General features: G+C 56.7%; 1 protein-coding gene across 1 annotated transcript in view; it reads left to right on the top strand.

Annotated features, from left to right (window-relative positions):
- Positions 1-26331, top strand: part of asic4a (acid-sensing (proton-gated) ion channel family member 4a) — a 754228-nt gene that overhangs the window by 402328 nt on the left and 325569 nt on the right. Inside the window, exon 6 of the mRNA XM_041201177.1 lies at positions 97-125. Coding sequence (XP_041057111.1) covers positions 97-125 — 29 coding nt within the window. The remainder of the gene's footprint in view (positions 1-96; positions 126-26331) is intronic.

The following is a 26331-nucleotide window of genomic DNA, read 5'->3' as shown; positions in this document are numbered from 1 at the left end:
CTGGTGTTTTTAATGAGGTGACAGAGAGAGTTGATGAGGGGAATGCTGATAATGCCACTGTCCCTCAGGTATCATCGAATTATAGAATGGGGACAGTACATACAGGAGGATACCGTTTGCCCACTGTGTCTGTGTCTGTGTCTGTGTCTGTGTCTGTGCATACTTTCTGCATTTATAACTCACATAATCCCGGGCACCCTCCTTTTTCCTGTAGCCTTGTAATGTGTTTTCTCTTCAGATAATTATCCAATTTTCTTTTGAAAGCCTCAGTAAGCTCACAGGCTGTGTATTCCGGATCCTTTCCTTTTGCCAATTACCTTAAATCTTTCCCTCTGTTTCTCGATCCCCCCGCCAACAGGAATATTTTCTCCCTGTTTCAGGGATCCAGGGATGAGGGACTTCAGTTACCTGGGTTGATTGCAGAAGCTAGGACTGTTCTCTTTGGAGAGGAGAAGACTAAGAGGAGATTTGATGGAGATGTTCAAAACCATGAGAGATCTGGACAGCAGAGATGGGGCTTTCAAAAGTAATTTGAATAATCAAGAGAAAAATTGCAGGGAAAAGCCCAAAAGGTGAGGAACGGCACTGGCTGAGTTGCTCTTGCAAAGAGCCTGCATGGGAATGATGGGCTGAATGGCCTCATCCTGTGCATTAATCCTTCAGGGTGAGTACTGGCAGGGTGGTATTAGTCACATATGCTCTACTGAAGACTGGCAACTGAGAGGGGGACAGGACGTGTCTCGGTGATAGAGGAACCCAGCAGTGTGAGAGTTCCATCATGAAGGTAACTTATATCAGCCTCCGGCCAGATGTTTGAGCAGGTGGTTTGATCCAATATCTCTATCAATGGCGTTTAAGACCAGAAATCTGGAATGTTAACAAAATGGCAGACAGCAGTTGGCAGCCAAAAACAGTTCAAATAACAGATAGATGGAATGAAAAACGTATAGATAATCAGGCAGTCAGGTAAACGTATAGATAATCAGGCAGTCAGGTAAACGTATAGATAATCAGGCAGTCAGGTAAACGTATAGATAATCAGGCAGTCAGGTAAACGTATTGATAATCAGGCAGTCAGGTAAACGTATTGATAATCAGGCAGTCAGGTAAACAGAACAAGGGCCAGATGCATTGAGAACCAGGCAGGACGAGTTCCTTCATTCTTGATTTCTTTTGAGTGTTTGAGTTGATTGAGTGATGACATCACAGATGGGGATCGGCTTGGTGGAAGGTTGAGGTTAGCAGACCGAGAGAGATCGATGAGGAAGATTATTTGAAGCGACAGAGTGTTGATATACCTGGACTATTCACTCCGTTGCAATTGGTGATAATTCAGCTCCTTCACACTATCTCCCTCAGTTACTTCTCCAAACCCCATCTCCTGGTGATAACATCAATACAAACTGCTGGAACAAAAAAACACCAATAACATTAAAACAAAGACTGACAGAGACAGAGAGAAGCTTAAATCATTCATGTTTTTGAAGTGATCTGTAAATGAGGTGATTTCAGTAATCCCTGCAGCTGTGTTTTGCACATTACCTAAGATCATAAAAAGTAAAAATACAAGAACATAAGCAATAGGAACAGGAGTAGGACCATTCGGCCCATCGAGCCTGCTCTACCATTCAAAACAATCATGGCTGATCTTGGACTTCAACTCCACTTTCCCACCTGCTCCCCATTTCCCTTGATTCCCTTCACACCTGAAAATCTGTCTGTCTCGGCCTTAAATGTCTTCAACGATGGAGCTTCCACAACTCGCTGGGGTAGAGAATTCCAAAGATTCACAACCCTTTGAGCGAAGAAATCTTTCCTCATCTCAGCCCCAAATGATCGGCTCCTTATCCTGAGGCTGTGTCCCCGTGTTCTAAACTCTCCAGGAAACAGAGAGTTGGCATCAATGGGTCTTTTTCCGGTTGGCAGGATGTGACGAGTGGTGTATCACAGGGATCAGTGCTGGGACCTTAACTCTTTACATTTTTTGTAAATGATGCCAATCACTGAAAGCAAGCATGTAGGTGCAGCAAGCAGTTAGAAAGGCAAATGGTATGTTGGCCTTCATTGTGAGAGGACTTGAGTACAGGAGCAAGGATGTCTTACTGCAGCTGTACAGGGCCTTGGTGAGACCACACCTGAAGTATTGTGTGTAGTTTTGGTCTCCTTACCTAGGAAAGGATATACTTGCCATTGAGGAGTGCAGCGAATGTTCACCAGACCGATTCCTGGGATGACAGGATTGTTGTATGAGGAGAGATTGGGCTGACTAGGCCTGTATTCATGGAGTTTAGAAGAATGAGAGGGGATCTCATTGAAACATATAAAATTCTGACAGGGATGGACAGACTGGATGCAGGGATGATGTTTCCTCTGGCTGGGGGGGGGTCTAGAACAAGGGGTCACAGTCTCAGGATACAGGGTAGGTCAGTTAGGACTGAGATGAGGAGAAATTTCTTCACTCAGAGGGTGGTGAACCTGTGGAATTCTCTGCCATAGAGGCTGTGGAGACCAAGTCACTGAATGTATTTAAGAAGGAAATAGATAGATTTCTAGACTCTAAATGTGTCGAGGGGTATGGGGAGAGAGTGGGAGAACGGCGTTGAGATAGAGGATCAGCCATGATTATAATGAATGGCGGAGCAGGCTCAAAGGGCTGAATGGCCTACTCCTGCTCCTAGCTTCTATGTTTCTATGTTTCTATTTTTGATATCCTCTTTGTGCTTCTACTGTAAAGACAGATACAAAATAATTATGTTAATATAAATAAACCAGCTGACGTATTTATCTTTCCATGTTGGTCATTACATTTCCCAGCAACTTGATTCAAACAGGATATAATCATGTAGAGACCACGAGGATGATAGAACACTGGAGGCTCTGTGTCAATATCAGCCAAGACGAGAACAAAGATAGGCTTTAAATCCACCTTTTATACACAGCGTTTGACAAGAGGTTTCCATATGGACAGTCAATGTTAATGTTATACAGCAGATATCTGGTACAATCTTAACACTCTGACAAGTTTACACTAGTGGTTTAACTGTTGCAATATGTAGCTTAACTTTTATAAAGAGGGCTCTGAAAAGCTGAGAAACTCAATATCACAACCTGCCAATCCCAATTCCCAGTAGACCCCAACTCCCAACTTGTGTATCTTTGTTTTTCTTTATTCATTCATGGGATGTGGGGCTTCACCGGCTGGGTCAGCATTTACTACCCACCCCTAGTTGCCCTTGAGAAGGAGGTGGTGAGCTGCCTTCTTGAGCCGCTGCAGTCCATGTGGTGTAGGTACACCCACAGTGCTGTTAGGGAGGGAGTTCCAGGATTTTGTCCATGTGGTGTAGGTACACCCACAGTGCTGTTAGGGAGGGAGTTCCAGGATTTTGACCCAGTGACAATGAGGCGAGTACATGTGTGTGTTTATTTTTCTTTATTCTATCATGAGGTGTAGGTGTCACTGGCAAGGCCAGCACTTGTTGCCATAGAGTCATAGAGTCATAGAGCTCTACAGCATAGAAAAAGGCCCTTCGGCCCATCGAGCCTGCGCCAAACAAGTACCCAACTATTCTAATCCCATTTTCCAGCACTAGACCCATAGCCTTGTTGCCATGGGATCACAAGTGCACATCCAAATACTTAAATGTTATGAGAGTTTCTGCCTCTACCATCCTTTCAGGCAGTGAGTTCCAGATTCCCACCACCCTCTGGGTGGAAAAATTCTTCCTCACATCCCCTCTAAACCTCCTGCCCCTTACCTTAAAGCTATGCCCCCTGGTTATTGATCCCTTCACCAAGGGGAAAAGTTCCTTCCTGTCTACCCTATCTATGCCCCTCATAATTTTATACACCTCAATCATATCAGCCCTCAATCTCCTCTGTCCAGGGAAAATAACCCCAGTCTATTCAATCTCTCCTCATAACTAAAACTCTTCAGCCCAGGCAACATCCTGGTGAATCTCCTCTGCACCCCCTCCAGTGCAATCACATCTTTCCTATAATGTGGCGACCAGAACTGCACACAGTACTCCAGCTGTGGCCTCACCAAGGTTCTATACAACTCCAACATGACCTCCCTACTTTTGTAATCTATGCCTCGATTGATAAAGGCAAGTGTCCCATATGCCTTTTTCACCACCCCACTAACATGCCCCTCCGCCTTCAGGGATCGATGGACACACACACCAAGGTCCCTTTGTTCCTCAGAACTTCCTAGTGTCATGCCATTCATTGAATACTTCCTTGTCAAATTACTCCTTCCAAAGTGTATCACCTCACACTTTTCAGGGTTAAATTCCATCTGCCACTTATCTGCCCATTTGACCATCCCATCTATATCTTCCTGTAACCCAAGACGCTCAACCTCACTGTTAACCAGCCGGCCAATCTTTGTGTCATCCGCAAACTTACTAATCCTACCCCCCAACATAGTCATCTATGTTGTTTATAGAAATGACAAATAAAAGGGGACCGAGCACAGATCCCTGTGGTACACCACTGGACACTGGCTTCCAGTCACTAAAGCATCCTTCTGTCATCACCCTCTGTCTCCTACAACTAAGCCAATTTTAAATCCACCTTATCAAATTACCCTGTATCCCATGTGCATTTACCTTCTTTATAAGTCTCCCATGTGGGACCTTGTCAAAGGCTTTGCTGAAATCCATATAAACTACATCAACTGCACCACCCTCATCTACACACCTGCTCACCTCCTCAAAAAATTCAATCTAATTTGTTAGGCATGACCTCCCTCTGACAAAGCCATGCTGACTTTCCCTGATCAAACCTTGCCTCTCCAAGTGGAGATAGATTCTCTCCTTCAGAATTTTCTCCAATAGTTTCCCTACCACTGACGTGAGACTCACTGACCCGTAGTTCTCTGGCTTATCTCTACAACCCTTCTTAAATAGAGGAACCACATTAGCTGTTCTCCAGTCCTCTGGCACCTCCCCGTGGCCAGAGAGGAATTAAAAATTCGGGTCAGAGCCCCTGCGATCTCCTCCCTTGCCTCCCTCAGCAGTCTGGGACACAAATCATCCGGACCCGGATACACACATACAAATGCGGACAGGTACACACATCCCTAATTGCCCTTGGAACTGAGTGACCTGCTCGACCATTCAGAGTCAACCACATTGCTGTGGGTCTGGAGTCACCTGTAGGCCAGACCAGGTAAGGACAGCAGATTTCCTTCCCTAAAAGACTGTAATGAACCAGTTTGGGTTTCCATAACAATCAATGATAGTTTCATCGTCCCCATTACTGGGGCTAGTTTTATAACTCCAGATTTTATTAATTGAATTTAAATTCCACCAGTTGTTATGATGGGATTTGAACCCATTGCCCCGAGCCTCAGGATTACTAGTTGCAGTGATATCACCATAAGCCACCGTGTCCTTTATACACAGGTGCGTACCCATGTGAGTGTGCATGTGTGTGAGTGTGTATGTGTCTTTTTGTGTCTTTGTGTGTTCCTGTGACTGTGTTTGTGTGTGTACCTCTTTGTGTTTGTATGTGTGTATTTAGATATCTGTGCGTACCTGTGTGTATGTGTATCTGTGTATATACACAGTTTGTATGTTTTAGTGTGTCTGGAAATAAGAATTAGCAAGGGATAGAAGTCACTGTGAGTGTGGTTTAAAAGCCCCCTAATGATGACTACAATTAGAGTATAAATGCAGGCTTATAGAAAAGATACAGCAATGGGTAATTTTAATCTTCATATAGATTGGATTTCAGAGAGAAGTGATCTTGAAAATCGTAGCAGAAAGCAATAACAATAATACATTTGAAGCAGAAATTGGTGAAACACAATCTGGATTTAGACCTAGAATAGCAACAAGAGAGGGAATATTTAACCTAAGAATAAATCTTTGCTAAATATTTAGAAAGAAACGGGAATATTTACATATGCTTCATGGATGATGACAAAGTGTTTGATTATGGTTATCGTCCAAAAGCTAACAGATGTGTTAGTAAAATGTGATAATGACAGTAAGATGTGAGATTTATCTAACGCCTATATTGGGACCTAATCGTGAGAATCAGGCTAAAGGACAGACGGGTATGTTTCAGGTGAAAAGAGGAGTATGACAAGGCAGTGTTACTGTCGCCAAAATTATTCAAGCTGTACATAATACAAATATTCAGAGCCCTGAATCTTTCAGTCAGTGGGCGGGGCTCGGTGAGAGTGGGCGGGGCTTGTGGGAGTGGGCGGGGCTCGTGAGAGTGGGCGGGGCTCGGCGGGAGTGGGCGGAGTGGTTGTGGACCTGATTGCCGCCTGCGATTGGCTCCGCGCTGCCATTTCATGCGGGTGGGCCAATTAAAGGCCACCCAGTGTAAGGTACAAGTCTTAGTGCTCAGCACTACCTGTGTGGGCGGGAGGGGTGGAGCAGGGAGAGTCGGGAGGGAGGGAGAGTCAGGAGGGAGAGTCGGGAGGGAGGGAGAGTCAGGAGGGAGAGTCGGGAGGGAGGGAGAGTCAGGAGGGAGAGTCGGGAGGGAGGGAGAGTCAGGAGGGAGAGTCGGGAGGGAGGGAGAGTCAGGAGGGAGAGTCGGGAGGGAGGGAGAGTCAGGAGGGAGAGTCGGGAGGGAGGGAGAGTCAGGAGGGAGAGTCGGGAGGGAGGGAGAGTCAGGAGGGAGAGTCGGGAGGGAGGGAGAGTCAGGAGGGAGAGTCGGGAGGGAGGGAGAGTCAGGAGGGAGAGTCAGGAGGGAGGGAGAGTCAGGAGGGAGAGTCGGGAGGGAGGGAGAGTCTGGAGGGAGAGTCGGGAGGGAGAGTCGGGAGGGAGGGAGAGTCAGGAGGGAGAGTCGGGAGGGAGGGAGAGTCAGAAGGGAGAGTCGGGAGGGAGGGAGAGTGAGGAGGGAGAGTCGGGAGGTAGGGAGAGTCAGGAGGGAGGGAGAGTCGGGAGGGAGGGAGAATCAGGAGGGAGAGTCGGGAGGGAGGGAGAGTCAGGAGGGAGGGAGAATCGGGAGGGAGATTCAGGAGGGAGGGAGAGTCAGGAGGGAGGGAGAGTCAGGAGGGAGAGTCGGGAGGGAGAGTCGGGAGGGAGAGTCAGGAGGGAGGGAGAGTCAGGAGGGAGAGTCGGGAGGGAGGAAGAGTCAGGAGGGAGGGAGAGTCAGGAGGGAGAGTCGGGAGGGAGGAAGAGTCAGGAGGGAGAGTCGGGAGGGAGGGAGAGTCAGGAGGGAGAGTCGGGAGGGAGGGAGAGTCAGGAGGGAGAGTCGGGAGGTAGGGAGAGTCAGGAGGGAGGGAGAGTCGGGAGGGAGGGAGAATCAGGAGGGAGAGTCGGGAGGGAGGGAGAGTCAGGAGGGAGGGAGAATCGGGAGGGAGATTCAGGAGGGAGGGAGAGTCAGGAGGGAGGGAGAGTCAGGAGGGAGAGTCGGGAGGGAGAGTCGGGAGGGAGAGTCGGGAGGGAGAGTCGGGAGGGAGAGTCGGGAGGGAGAGTCGGGAGGGAGGGAGAGTCGGGAGGGAGGGAGAGTCAGGAGGGAGAGTCGGGAGGGAGAGTCGGGAGGGAGAGTCGGGAGGGAGAGCCGGGAGGGAGAACCAGGAGGGAGGGAGAGTCAGGAGGGAGGGAGAGTCAGGAGGGAGAGTCGGGAGGGAGGGAGAGTCAGGAGGGAGAGTCAGGAGGGAGAGTCGGGAGGGAGAGTCGGGAGGGAGAGCTGGGAGGGAGAGTCGGGAGGGAGGGAGAGTCAGGAGGGAGAGTCGGGAGGGAGAGCCGGGGGGAGAGTCGGGAGGGAGAGCTGGGAGGGAGAGTCGGGAGGGAGGGAGAGTCAGGAGGGAGAGTCGGGAGGGAGAGCCGGGGGGAGAGTCGGGAGGGAGAGCTGGGAGGGAGAGTCGGGAGGGAGGGAGAGTCAGGAGGGAGAGTCGGGAGGGAGAGCCGGGGGGGGAGAGAGAGTCAGGAGGGAGAGTCGGGAAGGAGAGCCGGTGGGGAGAGCCGGGGGGGGAGAGCCAGGAGGGAGGGAGAGCCGGGAGGGAGAGTCGGGAAGGAGAGCCAGGAGGGAGAGCCGGGAGGGAGGGAGAGCCGGGGGGGAGAGTCGGGGTGGAGAGTCGGGAGGGAGAGTCGGGAGGGAGAGTCGGGAGGGAGAGTCGGGAGGGAGAGTCGGGAGGGAGGGAGAGTCGGGAGGGAGGGAGGGAGGGAGAGTGGGGAGGGAGAGTCGGGAGGGAGAGTCGGGAGCGAGAGTCGGGAGGGAGAGTCGGGAGCGAGAGTCGGGAGGGAGAGTCGGGAGGGAGAGTCGGGAGGGAGAGTCGGGAGGGAGAGTCGGGAGGGAGAGTCGGGAGGGAGAGTCGGGAGGGATAGTCGGGAGGGAGAGTGGGGAGGGAGAGTGGGGACGGAGAGTTGGGAGGGAGAGTCGGGAGGGAGAGTCGGGAGGGAGAGTCGGGAGGGAGAGTCGGGAGGGAGAGTGGGGAGGGAGATTGCGGAGGGAGAGTCGGGAGCAAGAGTGGGGAGCGAGAGTCGGGAGGGAGAGTCGGGAGGGAGAGTCGGGAGGGAGAGCTGGGAGGGAGAGTCGGGAGGGAGAGTGGGGAGGGAGAGTCGGGAGGGAGAGTCGGGAGGGAGAGTCGGGAGCGAGAGTCGGGAGGGAGAGTCGGGAGGGAGAGCCGGGAGTGAGAGTCGGGAGGGAGAGTCGGGAGGGAGAGCTGGGAGGGAGAGTCGGGAGGGAGAGTGGGGAGGGAGAGTCGGGAGGGAGAGTCGGGAGGGAGAGTCGGGAGCGAGAGTCGGGAGGGAGAGTCAGGAGGGAGAGTCGGGAGGGAGAGTCGGGAGGGAGAGTCGGGAGGGAGAGTCGGGAGGGAGAGTCGGGAGGGAGAGTCGGGAGGGAGAGTCGGGAGCGAGAGTCGGGAGGGAGTGTCGGGAGGGATGGAGAGTCAGGAGGGAGAGTCGGGGGGAAGAGTCGGGAGGGAGTGTCGGGTGGGAGGGTCGGGAGGGAGAGTCGGGAGGGAGAGTCGGGAGGGAGGGTCGGGAGCGAGAGTCGGGAGGGAGAGTCGGGAGGGAGAGTCGGGAGGGAGGGTCGGGAGCGAGAGTCGGGAGGGAGAGTCGGGAGGGAGAGTCGGGAGGGAGAGTCAGGAGGGAGAGTCGGGAGGGAGAGCCGGGAGTGAGAGTGGGGTGGGAGAGTCAGGAGGGAGAGTCGGGAGGGAGAGTCGGGAGGGAGGGAGAGTCAGGAGGGAGGGAGAGCCGGGAGGGAGGGAGAGCCGGGAGGGAGGGAGAGCCGGGAGGGAGGGAGAGTCAGGAGGGAGGGAGATTCAGGAGGGAGAGTCGGGTGGGAAAGTCGGGAGGGAGAGCCGGGAGGGAGGGAGAGTCAGGAGGGAGAGTCGGGTGGGAGAGTTGGGAGGGAGAGTCGGGTGGGAGGGAGAGTCGGGAGGGAGAATCGGGAGGGAGAGTCAGGAGGGAGAGTCGGGAGGGAGGGAGAGTCAGGAGGGAGAGTAGGGAGGGAGAGTCGGGAGGGAGAGTCGGGAGGGAGAGTCGGGAGGGAGAATCGGGAGGGAGAGTCAGGAGGGAGAGTCGGGAGGGAGAGTAGGGAGGGAGGGAGAGTCAGGAGGGAGAGTTGGGAGGGAGAGTCGGGAGGGAGAGCCAGGAGGGAGAACCAGGAGGGAAGGAGAGTCAGGAGGGAGGGAGAGTCAGGAGGGAGAGTTGGGAGGGAGGGAGAGTCAGGAGGGAGGGAGAGCCGGGAGGGAGAGTCGGGTGGGAGAGTCAGGAGGGAGAGACGGGAGGGAGGGAGAGTCAGGAGGGAGGGAGAGTCAGGAGGGAGGGAGAGCCGGGAGGGAGAGTCGGGTGGGAGAGTCAGGAGGGAGAGACGGGAGGGAGGGAGAGTCAGGAGGGAGGGAGAGCTGGGTGGGAGGGAGAGTCAGGGGGGAGGGAGAGTCAGGAGGGAGAGTCGGGAGGGAGAATCGGGAGGGAGAGTCAGGAGGGAGAGCCGGGAGGGAGGGAGAGTCAGGAGGGAGAGTCGGGAGGGAGAATCGGGAGGGAGAATCGGGAGGGAGAGTCAGGAGGGAGAGTCGGGAGGGAGAATCGGGAGGGAGAGTCGGGAGGGAGAGTCAGGAGGGAGAGTCGGGAGCGAGAGCCGGGAGGGAGAGTTGGGAGCGAGAGTCGAGAGGGAGAGTCGGGAGGGAGAGTCGAGAGGGAGAGTCGGGAGCGAGAGCCGGGAGGGAGAGTCGGGAGGGAGAGTCGGGCGGGAGAGTCGGGAGGGAGAACCAGGAAGGAGGGAGAGTCGGGAGGGAGAGTGGGGAGGGAGAGTCAGGAGGGGGGGAGAGCCGGGAGGGAGAGCCGGGGGGGAGAGCTGGGAGGGAGAGCCGGGGGGGAGAGCTGGGAGGGAGAGTCGGGAGGGAGGGAGAGTCAGGAGGGAGAGTCAGGAGGGAGGGAGAGCCGGGGGGGAGAGTCGGGAGGGAGAGTCAGGAGGGGGGGAGAGCCGGGAGGGAGAGCCGGGGGGGAGAGCTGGGAGGGAGAGTCGGGAAGGAGAGCCGGGAGGGAGAGCCGGGGGGGAGAGCTGGGAGGGAGAGTCGGGAGGGAGGGAGAGTCAGGAGGGAGAGTCAGGAGGGAGGGAGAGCCGGGGGGGAGAGTCGGGAGGGAGAGCCGGGGGGGAGAGTCAGGAGGGAGAGTCGGGAGGAAGAGCCAGGAGAGAGGGAGAGCCGGGGGTAGAGAGCTGGGAGGGAGAGTCGGGAGGGAGGGGGAGTCAGGAGGGAGAATCGGGAGGGAGAGTCGGGAGGGAGAGTCGGGAGGGAGAGCTGGGAGGGAGAGTGGGGAGGGAGAGTCAGGAGGGAGAGTTGGGTGGGAGAGTCGGGAGGGAGAGTCAGGAGGGAGAGTCGGGAGGAAGAGCCAGGAGAGAGGGAGAGCCGGGGGTAGAGAGCTGGGAGGGAGAGTCGGGAGGGAGGGGGAGTCAGGAGGGAGAATCGGGAGGGAGAGTCGGGAGGGAGAGTCGGGAGGAGAACCAGGAAGGAGGGAGAGTCGGGAGGGAGAGTCGGGAGGGAGAGTCGGGAGGGAGAGCTGGGAGGGAGAGTCGGGAGGGAGGGAGAGTCAGGAGGGAGAGTCGGGAGGGAGAGCCGGGGGGAGAGTCGGGAGGGAGAGTCAGGAGGGAGAGTCGGGAGGGAGGGAGAGTCAGGAGGGAGAGTCGGGAGGGAGAGTCAGGAGGGAGAGTCGGGAGGGAGGGAGAGTCAGGAGGGAGAGTCAGGAGGGAGAGTCGGGAGGGAGAGTCGGGAGGGAGAGCTGGGAGGGAGAGTCGGGAGGGAGGGGGAGTCAGGAGGGAGAATCGGGAGGGAGAGTCGGGAGGGAGAGTCGGGAGGAGAACCAGGAAGGAGGGAGAGTCGGGAGGGAGAGTCAGGAGGGAGAGTCGGGAGGGAGAGCCGGGGGGAGAGTCGGGAGGGAGAGCTGGGAGGGAGAGTCGGGAGGGAGGGAGAGTCAGGAGGGAGAGTCGGGAGGGAGAGCCGGGGGGGGAGAGAGAGTCAGGAGGGAGAGTCGGGAAGGAGAGCCGGTGGGGAGAGCCGGGGGGGGAGAGCCAGGAGGGAGGGAGAGCCGGGAGGGAGAGTCGGGAAGGAGAGCCAGGAGGGAGAGCCGGGAGGGAGGGAGAGCCGGGGGGGAGAGTCGGGGTGGAGAGTCGGGAGGGAGAGTCGGGAGGGAGAGTCGGGAGGGAGGGAGAGTCGGGAGGGAGGGAGGGAGGGAGAGTGGGGAGGGAGAGTCGGGAGGGAGAGTCGGGAGCGAGAGTCGGGAGGGAGAGTCGGGAGCGAGAGTCGGGAGGGAGAGTCGGGAGGGAGAGTCGGGAGGGAGAGTCGGGAGGGAGAGTCGGGAGGGAGAGTCGGGAGGGAGAGTCGGGAGGGATAGTCGGGAGGGAGAGTGGGGAGGGAGAGTGGGGACGGAGAGTTGGGAGGGAGAGTCGGGAGGGAGAGTCGGGAGGGAGAGTCGGGAGGGATAGTCGGGAGGGAGAGTGGGGAGGGAGATTGCGGAGGGAGAGTCGGGAGCAAGAGTGGGGAGCGAGAGTCGGGAGGGAGAGTCGGGAGGGAGAGTCGGGAGGGAGAGCTGGGAGGGAGAGTCGGGAGGGAGAGTGGGGAGGGAGAGTCGGGAGGGAGAGTCGGGAGGGAGAGCCGGGAGTGAGAGTCGGGAGGGAGAGTCGGGAGGGAGAGCTGGGAGGGAGAGTCGGGAGGGAGAGTGGGGAGGGAGAGTCGGGAGGGAGAGTCGGGAGGGAGAGTCGGGAGCGAGAGTCGGGAGGGAGAGTCAGGAGGGAGAGTCGGGAGGGAGAGTCGGGAGGGAGAGTCGGGAGGGAGAGTCGGGAGGGAGAGTCGGGAGGGAGAGTCGGGAGGGAGAGTCGGGAGCGAGAGTCGGGAGGGAGTGTCGGGAGGGATGGAGAGTCAGGAGGGAGAGTCGGGGGGAAGAGTCGGGAGGGAGTGTCGGGTGGGAGGGTCGGGAGGGAGAGTCGGGAGGGAGAGTCGGGAGGGAGGGTCGGGAGCGAGAGTCGGGAGGGAGAGTCGGGAGGGAGAGTCGGGAGGGAGGGTCGGGAGCGAGAGTCGGGAGGGAGAGTCGGGAGGGAGAGTCGGGAGGGAGAGTCAGGAGGGAGAGTCGGGAGGGAGAGCCGGGAGTGAGAGTGGGGAGGGAGAGTCAGGAGGGAGAGTCGGGAGGGAGAGTCGGGAGGGAGAGTCGGGAGGGAGGGAGAGCCGGGAGGGAGAACGGCGAGGGAGAGTCGGGAGGGAGAGTCGGGAGGGAGAGTCGGGAGGGATGGAGAGTCAGGAGGGAGAGTCGGGAGGGAGAGTCAGGAGGGAGAGCCGGGGGGAAGAGTCGGGAGGGAGGGTCGGGAGGGAGAGTCGGGAGGGAGAGTCAGGACGGAGAGTCGGGAGGGAGAGTCGGGAGGGAGAGTCAGGACGGAGAGTCGGGAGGGAGAGTCGGGAGGGAGAGTCGGGAGGGAGAGTCGGGAGGGAGAGTCAGGAGGGAGAGTCGGGAGGGAGAGTCGGGAGGGAGAGTCGGGAGGGAGAGTCGGGAGGGAGAGTCGGGAGGGAGAGTCGGGAGGGAGAGTCAGGAGGGAGAGTCGGGAGGGAGAGTCGGGAGGGAGTGTCGGGAAGGAGAGTCGGGAGGGAGAGTCGGGAGGGAGAGTCGGGAGGGAGAGTCAGGAGGGAGAGTCGGGAGGGAGAGTCGGGAAGGAGAGTCGGGAGGGAGAGTCGGGAGGGAGAGTCGGGAGGGAGAGTCAGGAGGGAGAGTCGGGAGGGAGAGTCGGGAGCGAGAGTCGGGAGGGAGAGTCGGGAGGGAGAGTCGGGAGCGAGAGTCGGGAGAGAGAGTCGGGAGGGAGGGTCGGGAGGGAGAGTCGGGAGGGAGAGTCGGGAGGGAGGGTCGGGAGGGAGGGTCGGGAGCGAGAGTCGGGAGAGAGAGTCGGGAGGGAGAGTCAGGAGGGAGAGTCAGGAGGGAGAGTCGGGAGGGAGAGTCGGGAGGGAGAGTCGGGAGGGAGGGTCGGGAGGGAGAGTCGGGAGGGAGAGTCAGGAGGGAGAGTCGGGAGGGAGAGTCGGGAGGGAGTGTCGGGAAGGAGAGTCGGGAGGGAGAGTCGGGAGGGAGAGTCGGGAGGGAGAGTCGGGAGGGAGGGTCGGGAGCGAGAGTCGGGAGGGAGAGTCGGGAGGGAGAGTCGGGAGGGAGAGTCGGGAGGGAGAGTCGGGAGGGAGAGTCGGGAGGGAGAGTCGGGAGGGAGAGTCGGGAGGGAGGGAGAGTCGGGAGGGAGAGTCGGGAGGGAGAGTCGGGAGGGAGAGTCGGGAGGGAGAGTCGGGAGGGAGGGAGAGTCGGGAGGGAGTGTCGGGAAGGAGAGTCGGGAGGGAGAGTCGGGAGGGAGAGTCGGGAGGGAGAGTCGGGAGGGAGGGTCGGGAGCGAGAGTCGGGAGGGAGAGTCGGGAGGGAGAGTCGGGAGGGAGAGTCAGGAGGGAGAGTCGGGAGGGAGGGTCGGGAGCGAGAGTCGGGAGGGAGAGTCGGGAGGGAGAGTCAGGAGGGAGAGTCGGGAGGGAGGGAGAGTCGGGAGGGAGAGTCGGGAGGGAGAGTCGGGAGGGAGAGTCGGGAGGGAGAGTCGGGAGGGAGAGTCGGGAGTGAGAGTCGGGAGGGAGAGTCGGGAGGGAGAGTCGGGAGGGAGAGTCGGGAGGGAGAGTCGGGAGGGAGGGTCGGGAGCGAGAGTCGGGAGGGAGAGTCGGGAGGGAGAGTCGGGAGGGAGAGTCGGGAGCGAGAGTCGGGAGGGAGAGTCGGGAGGGAGGGTCGGGAAGGAGAGCCGGGAGGGAGAGTCGGGAGGGAGAGTCGGGAGGGAGAGTCGGGAGGGAGGGTCGGGAAGGAGAGTCGGGAGGGAGAGCCGGGAGGGAGGGAGAGTCGGGGTGGAGAGTCGGGAGGGAGAGTCGGGAGGGAGAGTCGGGAGGGAGGGAGAGTCGGGAGGGAGGGAGGGAGGGAGAGTGGGGAGGGAGAGTCGGGAGGGAGAGTCGGGAGCGAGAGTCGGGAGGGAGAGTCGGGAGCGAGAGTCGGGAGGGAGAGTCGGGAGGGAGAGTCGGGAGGGAGAGTCGGGAGGGAGAGTCGGGAGGGAGAGTCGGGAGGGAGAGTCGGGAGGGATAGTCGGGAGGGAGAGTGGGGAGGGAGAGTGGGGACGGAGAGTTGGGAGGGAGAGTCGGGAGGGAGAGTCGGGAGGGAGAGTCGGGAGGGATAGTCGGGAGGGAGAGTGGGGAGGGAGATTGCGGAGGGAGAGTCGGGAGCAAGAGTGGGGAGGGAGAGTCGGGAGGGAGAGTCGGGAGGGAGAGTCGGGAGGGAGAGCTGGGAGGGAGAGTCGGGAGGGAGAGTGGGGAGGGAGAGTCGGGAGGGAGAATGGGGAGGGAGAGTCGGGAGGGAGAGTCAGGAGGGAGTGTCGGGAGGGAGAGTCGGGAGGGAGAGTCGGGAGGGAGAGTCGGGAGGGAGAGTCAGGAGGGAGAGTCGGGAGGGAGGGTCGGGAGCGAGAGTCGGGAGGGAGAGTCGGGAGGGAGAGTCGGGAGGGAGAGTCGGGAGGGAGAGCTGGGAGGGAGAGTCGGGAGGGAGAGTGGGGAGGGAGAGTCGGGAGGGAGAGTCGGGAGGGAGAGTCGGGAGCGAGAGTCGGGAGGGAGAGTCGGGAGGGAGAGCGGGAGTGAGAGTCGGGAGGGAGAGTCGGGAGGGAGAGTCGGGAGGGAGAGTCGGGAGGGAGAGTCGGGAGGGAGTGTCGGGAGGGAGGGAGAGCCGGGAGGGAGAGCGGCGAGGGAGAGTCGGGAGGGAGAGTCGGGAGGGATGGAGAGTCAGGAGGGAGAGTCGGGAGGGAGAGTCAGGAGGGAGAGTCGGGGGGAAGAGTCGGGAGGGAGTGTTGGGTGGGAGGGTCGGGAGGGAGAGTCGGGAGGGAGAGTCGGGAGGGAGGGTCGGGAGCGAGAGTTGGGAGGGAGAGTCGGGAGGGAGAGTCGGGAGGGAGGGTCGGGAGCGAGAGTCGGGAGGGAGAGTCGGGAGGGAGAGTCGGGAGGGAGAGTCGGGAGGGAGAGTCAGGAGGGAGAGTCGGGAGGGAGAGCCGGGAGTGAGAGTGGGGAGGGAGAGTCGGGAGAGAGAGTCGGGAGGGAGAGTCGGGAGGGAGAGTCAGGAGGGAGAGTCGGGAGGGAGAGTCGGGAGGGAGAGTCGGGAGGGAGGGTCGGGAGGGAGAGTCGGGAGGGAGAGTCAGGAGGGAGAGTCGGGAGGGAGAGTCGGGAGGGAGAGTCGGGAGGGAGAGTCGGGAGGGAGAGTCGGGAGGGAGGGTCGGGAGCGAGAGTCGGGAGGGAGAGTCGGGAGGGAGAGTCGGGAGGGAGAGTCGGGAGGGAGAGTCGGGAGGGAGAGTCGGGAGGGAGAGTCGGGAGGGAGAGTCAGGAGGGAGAGCCGGGAGTGAGAGTCGGGAGGGAGAGTCGGGAGGGAGAGTCAGGAGGGAGAGTCGGGAGGGAGAGTCGGGAGGGAGGGTCGGGAGCGAGAGTCGGGAGGGAGAGTCGGGAGGGAGGGTCGGGAGCGAGAGTCGGGAGGGAGAGTCGGGAGGGAGGGTCGGGAGGGAGAGTCGGGAGGGAGGGTCGGGAGGGAGAGTCGGGAGGGAGAGTCAGGAGGGAGAGTCGGGAGGGAGAGTCGGGAGGGAGTGTCGGGAAGGAGAGTCGGGAGGGAGAGTCGGGAGGGAGAGTCGGGAGGGAGAGTCGGGAGGGAGGGTCGGGAGCGAGAGTCGGGAGGGAGAGTCGGGAGGGAGAGTCGGGAGGGAGAGTCAGGAGGGAGAGTCGGGAGGGAGAGTCAGGAGGGAGAGTCGGGAGGGAGAGTCGGGAGGGAGAGTCGGGAGGGAGAGTCGGGAGGGAGAGTCGGGAGGGAGAGTCGGGAGGGAGAGTCAGGAGGGAGAGTCGGGAGGGAGGGTCGGGAGCGAGAGTCGGGAGGGAGAGTCGGGAGGGAGAGTCAGGAGGGAGAGTCGGGAGGGAGGGAGAGTCGGGAGGGAGAGTCGGGAGGGAGAGTCAGGAGGGAGAGTCGGGAGGGAGAGTCGGGAGGGAGAGTCGGGAGGGAGGGTCGGGAGCGAGAGTCGGGAGGGAGAGTCGGGAGGGAGAGTCGGGAGGGAGAGTCGGGAGCGAGAGTCGGGAGGGAGAGTCGGGAGGGAGAGTCGGGAGGGAGAGTCGGGAGGGAGAGTCGGGAGGGAGAGTCGGGAGGGAGAGTCAGGAGGGAGAGTCGGGAGGGAGAGTCGGGAGGGAGAGTCGGGAGGGAGGGTCGGGAGCGAGAGTCGGGAGGGAGAGTCGGGAGGGAGAGTCGGGAGGGAGAGTCGGGAGGGAGAGTCGGGAGGGAGAGTCGGGAGGGAGAGCCGGGAGTGAGAGTCGGGAGGGAGAGTCGGGAGGGAGAGTCGGGAGGGAGAGTCGGGAGGGAGAGTCGGGAGCGAGAGTCGGGAGGGAGAGTCGGGAGGGAGAGTCGGGAGGGAGAGTCGGGAGGGAGAGTCGGGAGGGAGAGTCAGGAGGGAGAGTCGGGAGCGAGAGTCGGGAGGGAGAGTCGGGAGGGAGAGTCGGGAGGGAGAGTCGGGAGGGAGAGTCGGGAGCGAGAGTCGGGAGGGAGAGTCGGGAGGGAGAGTCGGGAGGGAGAGTCGGGAGCGAGAGTCGGGAGGGAGAGTCGGGAGGGAGGGTCGGGAGCGAGAGTCGGGAGGGAGAGTCGGGAGGGAGAGTCGGGAGGGAGAGTCGGGAGGGAGAGTCAGGAGCGAGAGTCGGGAGGGAGAGTCAGGAGGGAGAGTCGGGAGGGAGAGTCGGGAGGGAGAGTCAGGAGGGAGAGCCGGGAGTGAGAGTGGGGAGGGAGAGTCAGGAGGGAGAGTCGGGAGGGAGAGTCGGGAGGGAGAGTCAGGAGGGAGAGTCGGGAGGGAGAGTCGGGAGGGAGAGTCGGGAGGGAGAGTCGGGAGGGAGAGTCGGGAGGGAGAGTCGGGAGGGAGGGTCGGGAGGGAGAGTCAGGAGGGAGGGTCGGGAGTGAGAGTGGGGAGGGAGAGTCAGGAGGGAGAGCCGGGAGTGAGAGTGGGGAGGGAGAGTCAGGAGGGAGAGTCGGGAGGGAGAGTCGGGAGGGAGAGTCGGGAGGGAGAGTCAGGAGGGAGAGTCGGGAGGGAGGGTCGGGAGCGAGAGTCGGGAGGGAGAGTCGGGAGGGAGAGTCGGGAGGGAGAGTCGGGAGCGAGAGTCGGGAGGGAGAGTCGGGAGGGAGAGTCGGGAGGGAGAGTCGGGAGGGAGAGTCGGGAGCGAGAGTCGGGAGGGAGAGTCGGGAGGGAGAGTCGGGAGCGAGAGTCGGGAGGGAGAGCCGGGAGTGAGAGTGGGGAGGGAGAGTCATGAGGGAGAGTTGGGTGGGAGAGTCGGGAGGGAGAGCCGGGAGGGAGGGTCGGGAGGGAGAGTCGGGAGGGAGAGTCAGGAGGGACAGCCGGGAGTGAGAGTGGGGAGGGAGAGTCAGGAGGGAGAGTCAGGAGGGAGAGTGGGGAGGGAGAGTCGGGAGGGAGAGTCGGGAGGGAGAGTCAGGAGGGAGAGTCGGGAGTGAGAGTCGGGAGGGAGAGTCGGGAGGGAGAGTCGGGAGGGAGAGTCAGGAGGGAGAGTCGGGAGGGAGAGTCGGGAGGGAGAGCCGGGAGTGAGAGTGGGGAGGGAGAGTCAGGAGGGAGAGTCGGGAGGGAGAGTCGGGAGGGAGAGTCGGGAGGGAGGGTCGGGAGGGAGAGTCAGGAGGGAGAGTCAGGAGGGAGAGTCGGGAGGGAGAGTCGGGAGGGAGAGTCGGGAGGGAGAGTCAGGAGGGAGAGTCAGGAGGGAGAGTCGGGAGGGACAGCCGGGAGGGAGAGTCGGGAGGGAGAGTCGGGAGGGAGAGTCGGGAGGGAGGGAGAGTCAGGAGGGAGAGTCGGGAGGGAGAGTCAGGAGGGAGAGCCGGGAGTGAGAGTGGGGAGGGAGAGTCAGGAGGGAGAGTCGGGAGGGAGAGTCGGGAGGGAGAGTCAGGAGGGAGAGTCGGGAGGGAGAGTCAGGAGGGAGAGTCGGGAGGGAGAGCCGGGAGTGAGAGTGGGGAGGGAGAGTCGGGAGGGAGAGTCAGGAGGGAGAGTCGGGAGGGAGAGCCGGGAGTGAGAGTGGGGAGGGAGAGTCAGGAGGGAGAGTCGGGAGGGAGAGTCGGGAGGGAGAGTCGGGAGGGAGAGCCGGGAGTGAGAGTGGGGAGGGAGAGTCAGGAGGGAGAGTTGGGTGGGAGAGTCGGGAGGGAGAGTCGGGAGGGAGAGTCGGGAGTGAGAGTGGGGAGGGAGAGTCAGGAGGGAGAGTCGGGAGGGAGAGTCGGGAGGGAGAGTCGGGAGGGAGAGTCGGGAGGGAGAGTCGGGAGGGAGAGTCGGGAGGGAGAGCCGGGAGTGAGAGTGGGGAGGGAGAGTCGGGAGGGAGAGTCGGGAGGGAGAGTCGGGAGGGAGAGTCGGGAGTGAGAGTGGGGAGGGAGAGTCAGGAGGGAGAGTCGGGAGGGAGAGTCGGGAGGGAGAGTCGGGAGGGAGAGTCGGGAGGGAGAGTCGGGAGGGAGAGTCGGGAGGGAGAGCCGGGAGTGAGAGTGGGGAGGGAGAGTCGGGAGGGAGAGTCGGGAGGGAGAGTCGGGAGGGATAGTCGGGAGGGAGAGCCGGGAGTGAGAGTGGGGAGGGAGAGTCAGGAGGGAGAGTTGGGTGGGAGAGTCGGGAGGGAGAGCCGGGAGTGAGAGTCGGGAGGGAGAGTCAGGAGGGAGAGTTGGGTGGGAGAGTCGGGAGGGAGAGCCGGGAGGGAGAGTCGGGAGGGAGAGTCAGGAGGGAGAGTCGGGTGGGAGAGTCGGGAGGGAGAGTCGGGAGGGAGAGTCGGGAGTGAGAGTGGGGAGGGAGAGTCAGGAGGGAGAGTCGGGAGGGAGCGTCGGGAGGGAGAGTCGGGAGGGAGAGTCGGGAGGGAGAGTCGGGAGGGAGAGTCGGGAGGGAGAGCCGGGAGTGAGAGTGGGGAGGGAGAGTCGGGAGGGAGAGTCGGGAGGGAGAGTCGGGAGGGAGAGTCGGGAGTGAGAGTGGGGAGGGAGAGTCAGGAGGGAGAGTCGGGAGGGAGAGTCGGGAGGGAGAGTCGGGAGGGAGAGTCGGGAGGGAGAGTCGGGAGGGAGAGCCGGGAGGGAGAGCCGGGAGGGAGAGTGGGGAGGGAGAGTCGGGAGGGAGAGTCGGGAGGGAGAGTCGGGAGGGAGAGTCGGGAGGGAGAGCCGGGAGTGAGAGTGGGGAGGGAGAGTCAGGAGGGAGAGTTGGGTGGGAGAGTCGGGAGGGAGAGTGGGGAGGGAGAGTCAGGAGGGAGAGTTGGGTGGGAGAGTCGGGAGGGAGAGTTGGGTGGGAGAGTCGGGAGGGAGAGTCGGGAGTGAGAGTGGGGAGGGAGAGTCGGGAGGGAGAGTCGGGAGTGAGAGTCGGGAGGGAGAGTCGGGAGGGAGAGTCGGGATGGAGAGTCGGGAGGGAGAGTCGGGAGGGAGAGCCGGGAGTGAGAGTCGGGAGGGAGAGTCAGGAGGGAGAGTTGGGAGGGAGAGTCGGGAGGGAGAGTCGGGAGTGAGAGTCGGGAGGGAGAGTCGGGAGGGAGAGTCGGGATGGAGAGTCGGGAGGGAGAGTCGGGAGGGAGAGCCGGGAGTGAGAGTGGGGAGGGAGAGTCAGGAGGGAGAGTTGGGTGGGAGAGTCGGGAGGGAGAGCCGGGAGTGAGAGTGGGGAGGGAGAGTCAGGAGGGAGAGTTGGGTGGGAGAGTCGGGAGGGAGAGCCGGGAGTGAGAGTGGGGAGGGAGAGTCAGGAGGGAGAGTTGGGTGGGAGAGTCGGGAGGGAGAGTCGGGACCAGAGCTCCATCATTCATGTGCCCAAAAGAGAGCTTCAATCTCCCTGTGCATGGAGCTGCTGGTGCTGCCTCAGACTGTGAAGCGGTTTTCAATTAAATAAATAAATAAATAGATTGAAAATGTATTTAAACGTGTCCCCCCACGTGACTGTGTCACATGTGATGGGACATATTTTTACTCTTGATAAATTTTTTCTATTTAATTAATAAAGGCTTTAGGAAATCTCATCCTGCTCGTGGATTGAGGTTTCCTACAAAACATCACGGCCGATTGACCTTTTTGTCTGCCCGACAACCTCAAGGTTAGACAGGCAGCAGCAGCAATGATCTTAGTTACTTTGTTAATGACCTTAATAGGCCGTTTAACTATCACCGGGTGTGCAGCTGACTCTGGCGCTCACTCACCGAATGAAACATTGTGGTGATGTCGGGACTCACGGCCAACATCATCACACGTCGTTATACATGTGGGAGTATCGGGCTCCACCCCTGCACGCCAACTGAGAGATTCACGCCAACTGGGAGATTCACGCCAACTGAGAGATTTACGCTAACTGAGAGATTCACGCCAACTGAGAGATTCACGCCAACTGAGAGATTCACGCTAACTGAGAGATTCACGCCAACTGAGAGATTCACGCCAACTGAGAGATTCATGCTAACTGAGATTCACGCCAACTGAGAGATTCACGCCAACTGAGCGATTCACGCTAACTGAGAGATTCACACCAACTGAGAGATTCACGCCAACTGAGAGATTCACGCCAACTGAGAAATTCACGCCAAGAGATTCACGCCAACTGAGAGATTTATACCAACTGAGAGATTCACGCCAACTGAGAGATTCACGCTAACTGAGAAATTCACACCAACTGAGAGATTCACGCCAACTGAGAGATTCACGCTAACTGAGAGATTCACGCCAACTGAGAAATTCATGCCAATTGAGAGATTCACGCCAACTGAGAGATTCACACCAACTGAGAGATTCATGCCAACTGAGAGATTCATGCTAACTGAGAGATTGACGCCAACTGAGAGATTCATGGCAATTGAGAGATTCACACCAACTGAGAGATTCACGCCAACTGAGAGATTCACGCTAACTGAGATTCACGCCAACTGAGAGATTCACGCTAACTGAGAAATTCACGCCAACTGAGAGATTCACGCCAACTGAGAGATTCACGCCAACTGACAAGTTCACGCCAACTGAGAGATTCACGCCAACTGAGAGATTCACGCTAACTGAGAGATTCACGCTAACTGAGAGATTAAAACCAACTGAGAGATTCAGGCCAGAGAATTAGATGTACTTCCAAGGTTAAAAATTGGAGGCAAGAAGGTAAATTTGTGGTTCATTGATGGCACAGAACTATTTGCAGAATCAGAAGAGGCCCTACAAAATATCATAGATAAAGTAAAATCTAGAAGTTTAGAAAATGGATTGAGCATGAACAAGACAAAAACAATGGTAGTTAGAAGAAATACATTACAAGAAACTAAAGTGAAGATTGAAGTGGATGGTGTCACACTGGAACAAGTAGATAAGCCTGTCTATTTAGGACAAATTATAAAAGAAGATGGTAGATGCGATGTCAAAGTCAGAAGGCAGCTAGAGATAGCCAGAAGTAATTTTGTGAAGATGAAGGGTATCTTAATCAACAAGAAAACTCAAGCTTGTAACAAGGAAAAAAACCTCAAAAATGCTATATTCTATCCACTTTCCTGTATGCTTCAGAAACCTGTGGAAGAAAATAGAGGCTTTTGAAATGTGGATGCTAAGATATATGCTTAAAATTTAAGAAGACCATAACAAAAACAAAGAGGTGTTTGAAATTGCAAGAGAAATAGAACAAAAAGCGACGCTCAGAAAAGTAAAGGTCCCTATTTTGGCCATTTGATCTGAGTTGAAAAGCTACAGGGATCTCTTCCAGACGGCAAAGTGGCCGGCAGCAGAAAGAGGGGTCGATCGAGGTGTAATTGGGTGACAGATGTCACAGAGCTGTTACAGATGAGTTATAGTGGATGTGCGAGGAGCGTGCAATGTAGGTGAGTATGAATACCACAAACAGCAGCTACAAGCAGCAGCAGCAGATTAGACACTTCAAATCGGCAAAGATAAACTTGAAGATGAGCTTGCTAAGTGTATTCCGAACAGTTTCATCAAATATCATGTCGTGGAACCAACCAGGGAGGTGGATATTTTAAATCTGGTAATGTGTAATGGGGCAAGATTAATTAATGATCTCATAGTAAAGGATCCTTTAGGGACGAGTCATCAAAACATGATGGAAATTCACATTCAGTTTGAGTTTGAAACGTGGGTCTGGAACTGGTGCTTTAAACTTAAGTAAGTGTTACTCCAAGAGTATGAAGCTAGAGTTGGCCACAGTGCACTGGGGAAATAGGTTAAGAGTTAAAACAGTAGAGGAGCAGTAGAAGGGATTTAAGGAGATATTTCATAACTCTCAGCAAAGATATACTCCATTGAGAAAGGAAGACTCTACGAGAAAGATGCATCATCTATGACTAAATAAGGAAGTTAAAGGTGCTATCAAATAAAAAGAAAACAGTGCAATGCTGCAAAGATTAGTGCTAATTATTGGGGTCTGTTAGCTCAGCTGGTTTGTGGTGCAGAGCGATACCAATGGTGCAGGTTCAATTCCTGTACTGGCTGAGGTCATTCATGAAGGCCCCACCTTCTCAACCTCAGCCCCTCACCTGGAGCATGGTCACCCTCAGATTAAACTCACCACCAGTTCTCTCTCTCCCTCTATAATGAGAGAGAAGCCTATGGTCATCTGGGACTACAGCAATCGTGATGTCCAGACCAGAGGATTGGGAAAATTTTAGAAACCAGCAAAGGACGACTAAAGAAATTAGATTGAGAGAGTGAGCTAACAAGAAATATAAAAACAGTAAGAATCACTACAAACTAATAGAGCATTATGAACCCCGGGATGTGGGGGGATACCTGATTAGGGACCAATCTCCTAAACTTTTGTTTAAAGTAGATAAAGTTTGAGAATTAAGATGCTTACTAAGCGAATAAAGGCACAAGGTTCTATGGGTTTTAAACCAACAAAAACAAACTTTATTATACAAGTTCATAAAGATAAAACAATTTACAATATCTATCTTATACTGTAACATTCAGAGTAAGTACAAGGTACATATGAATGAACAGGTGAGCTGTGGTCACACACTCCACGCTACACAATTGATGACAGATGTGACCAAACCAGATTCCTTGGATTTCTCAACAACCCACCCAGGTGTTTATTACACTGTGAACCAACCAATCACACTGAAACTTCGGGTGGGATTTTTCATTCCTGCCAGTAGAGGGACCAGAAAGTTCTGGCCAAATTAAATAATTATTGGCTGCTCTCCAAGTTTTCCAGTCCCACCCGTGCTGATTCCCAATGTGGCAGAGACCGGAAAATCCCTGTTTTCACCTTCCTCACAAGGGTTTCCAATCTTCACATTTGAAGATCTCGCCATGGAATTCTCTTCAAAAGTCACTCCCACTCAGACATCTTCAACAATGACCCAATTCACCTTCCGAGATTCCTTTCCACAGGATCTCGGAGCACACTCAAGCTTCACCTTCCTTGTACAATCTCAGCTCCTCGAACATGCCAAGCAGAACATGATCTGCTCCAAAGGGGAACCTTTGCCCTAACGACCTTCAGCACAGAGTCACCAACTTTCAGCTGCCTGGAAGCAGACAGGTGTCTCAGGAAGCTGCAGACCTGAAAATCATCAACAGGTTTAAAACGCTTCTCCTGCTTCCTTCACTCAAAGTCTTCTCCCTACAGATAATGGTGTTCTGTATCAGGTCATCTGACCTGCCTGTTTGCACCATTCTGTGTTTTCTCTCCTGTGCTGGTGACAGCACATGTGCAAGAGGCATGAGGATTGTCAGGAACTGGAGCTCCTGAACCATGAGCTAAAGGTTAGTATTTGAGTTGAGTTACTGCTGAGAAAAAGAGATATGCTGAAGCTTTACATCTTGCACTCATCAGGAAACCAATAATTCACAATAATAACAATATAGAGGGAAAACAACAATTCACACTACATGTGGGGGCAGTGCTGATTGATTGGCAAGTTGGCTCTGATTGGGAGAGGCGTTGTCATGGAGAATGCACCAGTGAAGGTGACTGACAGTTAACTACCAAGCATTGTTTGAAATTTAAATCAGGCAGCTTGACCCTGGTTGGCAAGACTCAAGTTCTGTACTAGCAAATGATTACTTGAGTTTCTTAACAAGAGGGTGAGAATGGTGAATTAATAATTGGAAACAAGGAAATGCAGAGACTTGGACAAGTATCCTGTATTGGTCTCCACTGTAGAAAGCATAAAAAGCATTTCAAAAATAGTAGATAAGCAGGGGGTGAAAGTGAGGGAAGAATTTGAAACAATCACTATCGCAAGTAGAAAAGCACCAGGGAATGAATGGGACTAAAGGCTAAGAACTCTCCAGGATCTGCTCACCAGCCCATCATCCCAGGATCTTAAAAGACAGTGGATGTATTGGTTGTAATCTTCCAAAATTTCCTAAATTCCGGAATGGTCCCAGTAGATTGGAAAACCACCAATGCACCACCTCTATTCAAGAAGGGAGAGAGACAGAAAGCAGGAAACTATAGGGCTGCAGCGGTTCAAGAAGGCAGCTCGCCACCTCAAGGGCAATTAGGGAAGCCCAGAATCCATTATTAAGGAAGCAGTAAGAAGACATTTAGAAAATCATAATGCAATCAGGCAGAGTCAGCATGGTTTTATGAAAGGGAAATGGTGTTTTATGGATTTATTAGAGTGCAGGTTGTTCATTTTCAGAGTGCTGTAGGGATCAGTGCTGGAGCCTCAACTACTTACAATTTAAATGAATGATTTGGATGAAAGGATTGAGGGCTGAATTTTAAGTCCCGCGGTTGGGCACAAACCTGAACCGATCGGGCATCAACTGGCGCGAGATGTCAGGTGAGCGTCCCGATGTCATAACGCACCCACGCGATATTTCGCTGGCAGGTGTGTGCAGGAGACAGGAGTGCGCCTGCCGATAATTAAGAGGGAAACCCAGCCCAGTAACGGAGCAATTGTCTCTGAATCATCATGCCCTGTCCAGCCTGACAGTTGGTGGGTGGGTGAATCGGCCAGGCAGCCTTTATGTTTACCATCAAACCTCTTCCAAGGGCAGTATGAGGTTTCCGTTATGAAATAAAAATAAATATAAATACCTACGGACAGCATTTTCATCAGCTATATTTTCAGGTAATCGATTATGATGCATGGAAATTTCTGTGCAGCTGTTTAAACCTTTATTTGATGGTTTTCAGGTCTGCAGCTCCCTGAGTCTGTCTGCTATCAGGGAGCTCCTTCACCCGTGTCCATCGCTCACCCTCTTCCTGCCCCCCCACCCTGGCAGGGCAGAGCTTTACCGCGCGTGTTTCATGCCGGCTGGCCGGTAATTGGCCGGCCAACGTGAAATCACAGTCAGGGGCCCATATCCTGGGCCTGCCTATCGCCTGCACACCAGGCATGAGTGTGTTGTGGCCAAATTAGCTGACGATACAAAGGTAGAGAGCAGAGCAAATTGTGAGGAGGAGACAAAGAGCCGGCAAAGAGATCTAGGAAGGTTCAGTCAGTGTGTAAAAATTTGGAAGATGGAGCATAAAGTGGGAAAATGTGAAGTTGTTCTCTTTGACAGGAAGAATGGAAATGCAGAATATGATTTAATTGGAGAGAGACTGCAGAATGCTGCATTATAGAGGGATCTGGGTGTCCTTGCACATGAATCACAAGAAGTTAGCTTGCAGGTACAGCAAAGTGATTAGGAAGACAAATGGAATGTTGGCCTTTATTGCAAGAGGGATGGACTATAAAAGGAGGGAAGTCTTGCTACAACTTTACACAGCATCAGTGAGACCACACCTGGAGTACTGTGCACAGATTTGGCCTCCTTATTTAAGAAGGGATATACTGGCATTGGGGGCTGTTCAAAGAAGGTTCACTGTTGATTCCTGGGATGAAGGGGTTGTTTTGTGAGGAAAGGTTGAGCAGGTTGGGCCTAATTTGGTGTTTAGAAGAATGAAAAGTGAA

Source organism: Carcharodon carcharias, chromosome 12 (genome assembly GCF_017639515.1).
Source record: "Carcharodon carcharias isolate sCarCar2 chromosome 12, sCarCar2.pri, whole genome shotgun sequence".
NCBI classification, from domain to species: domain Eukaryota; kingdom Metazoa; phylum Chordata; class Chondrichthyes; order Lamniformes; family Lamnidae; genus Carcharodon; species Carcharodon carcharias.
This window is presented reverse-complemented; position numbering and strand designations above follow the sequence as displayed.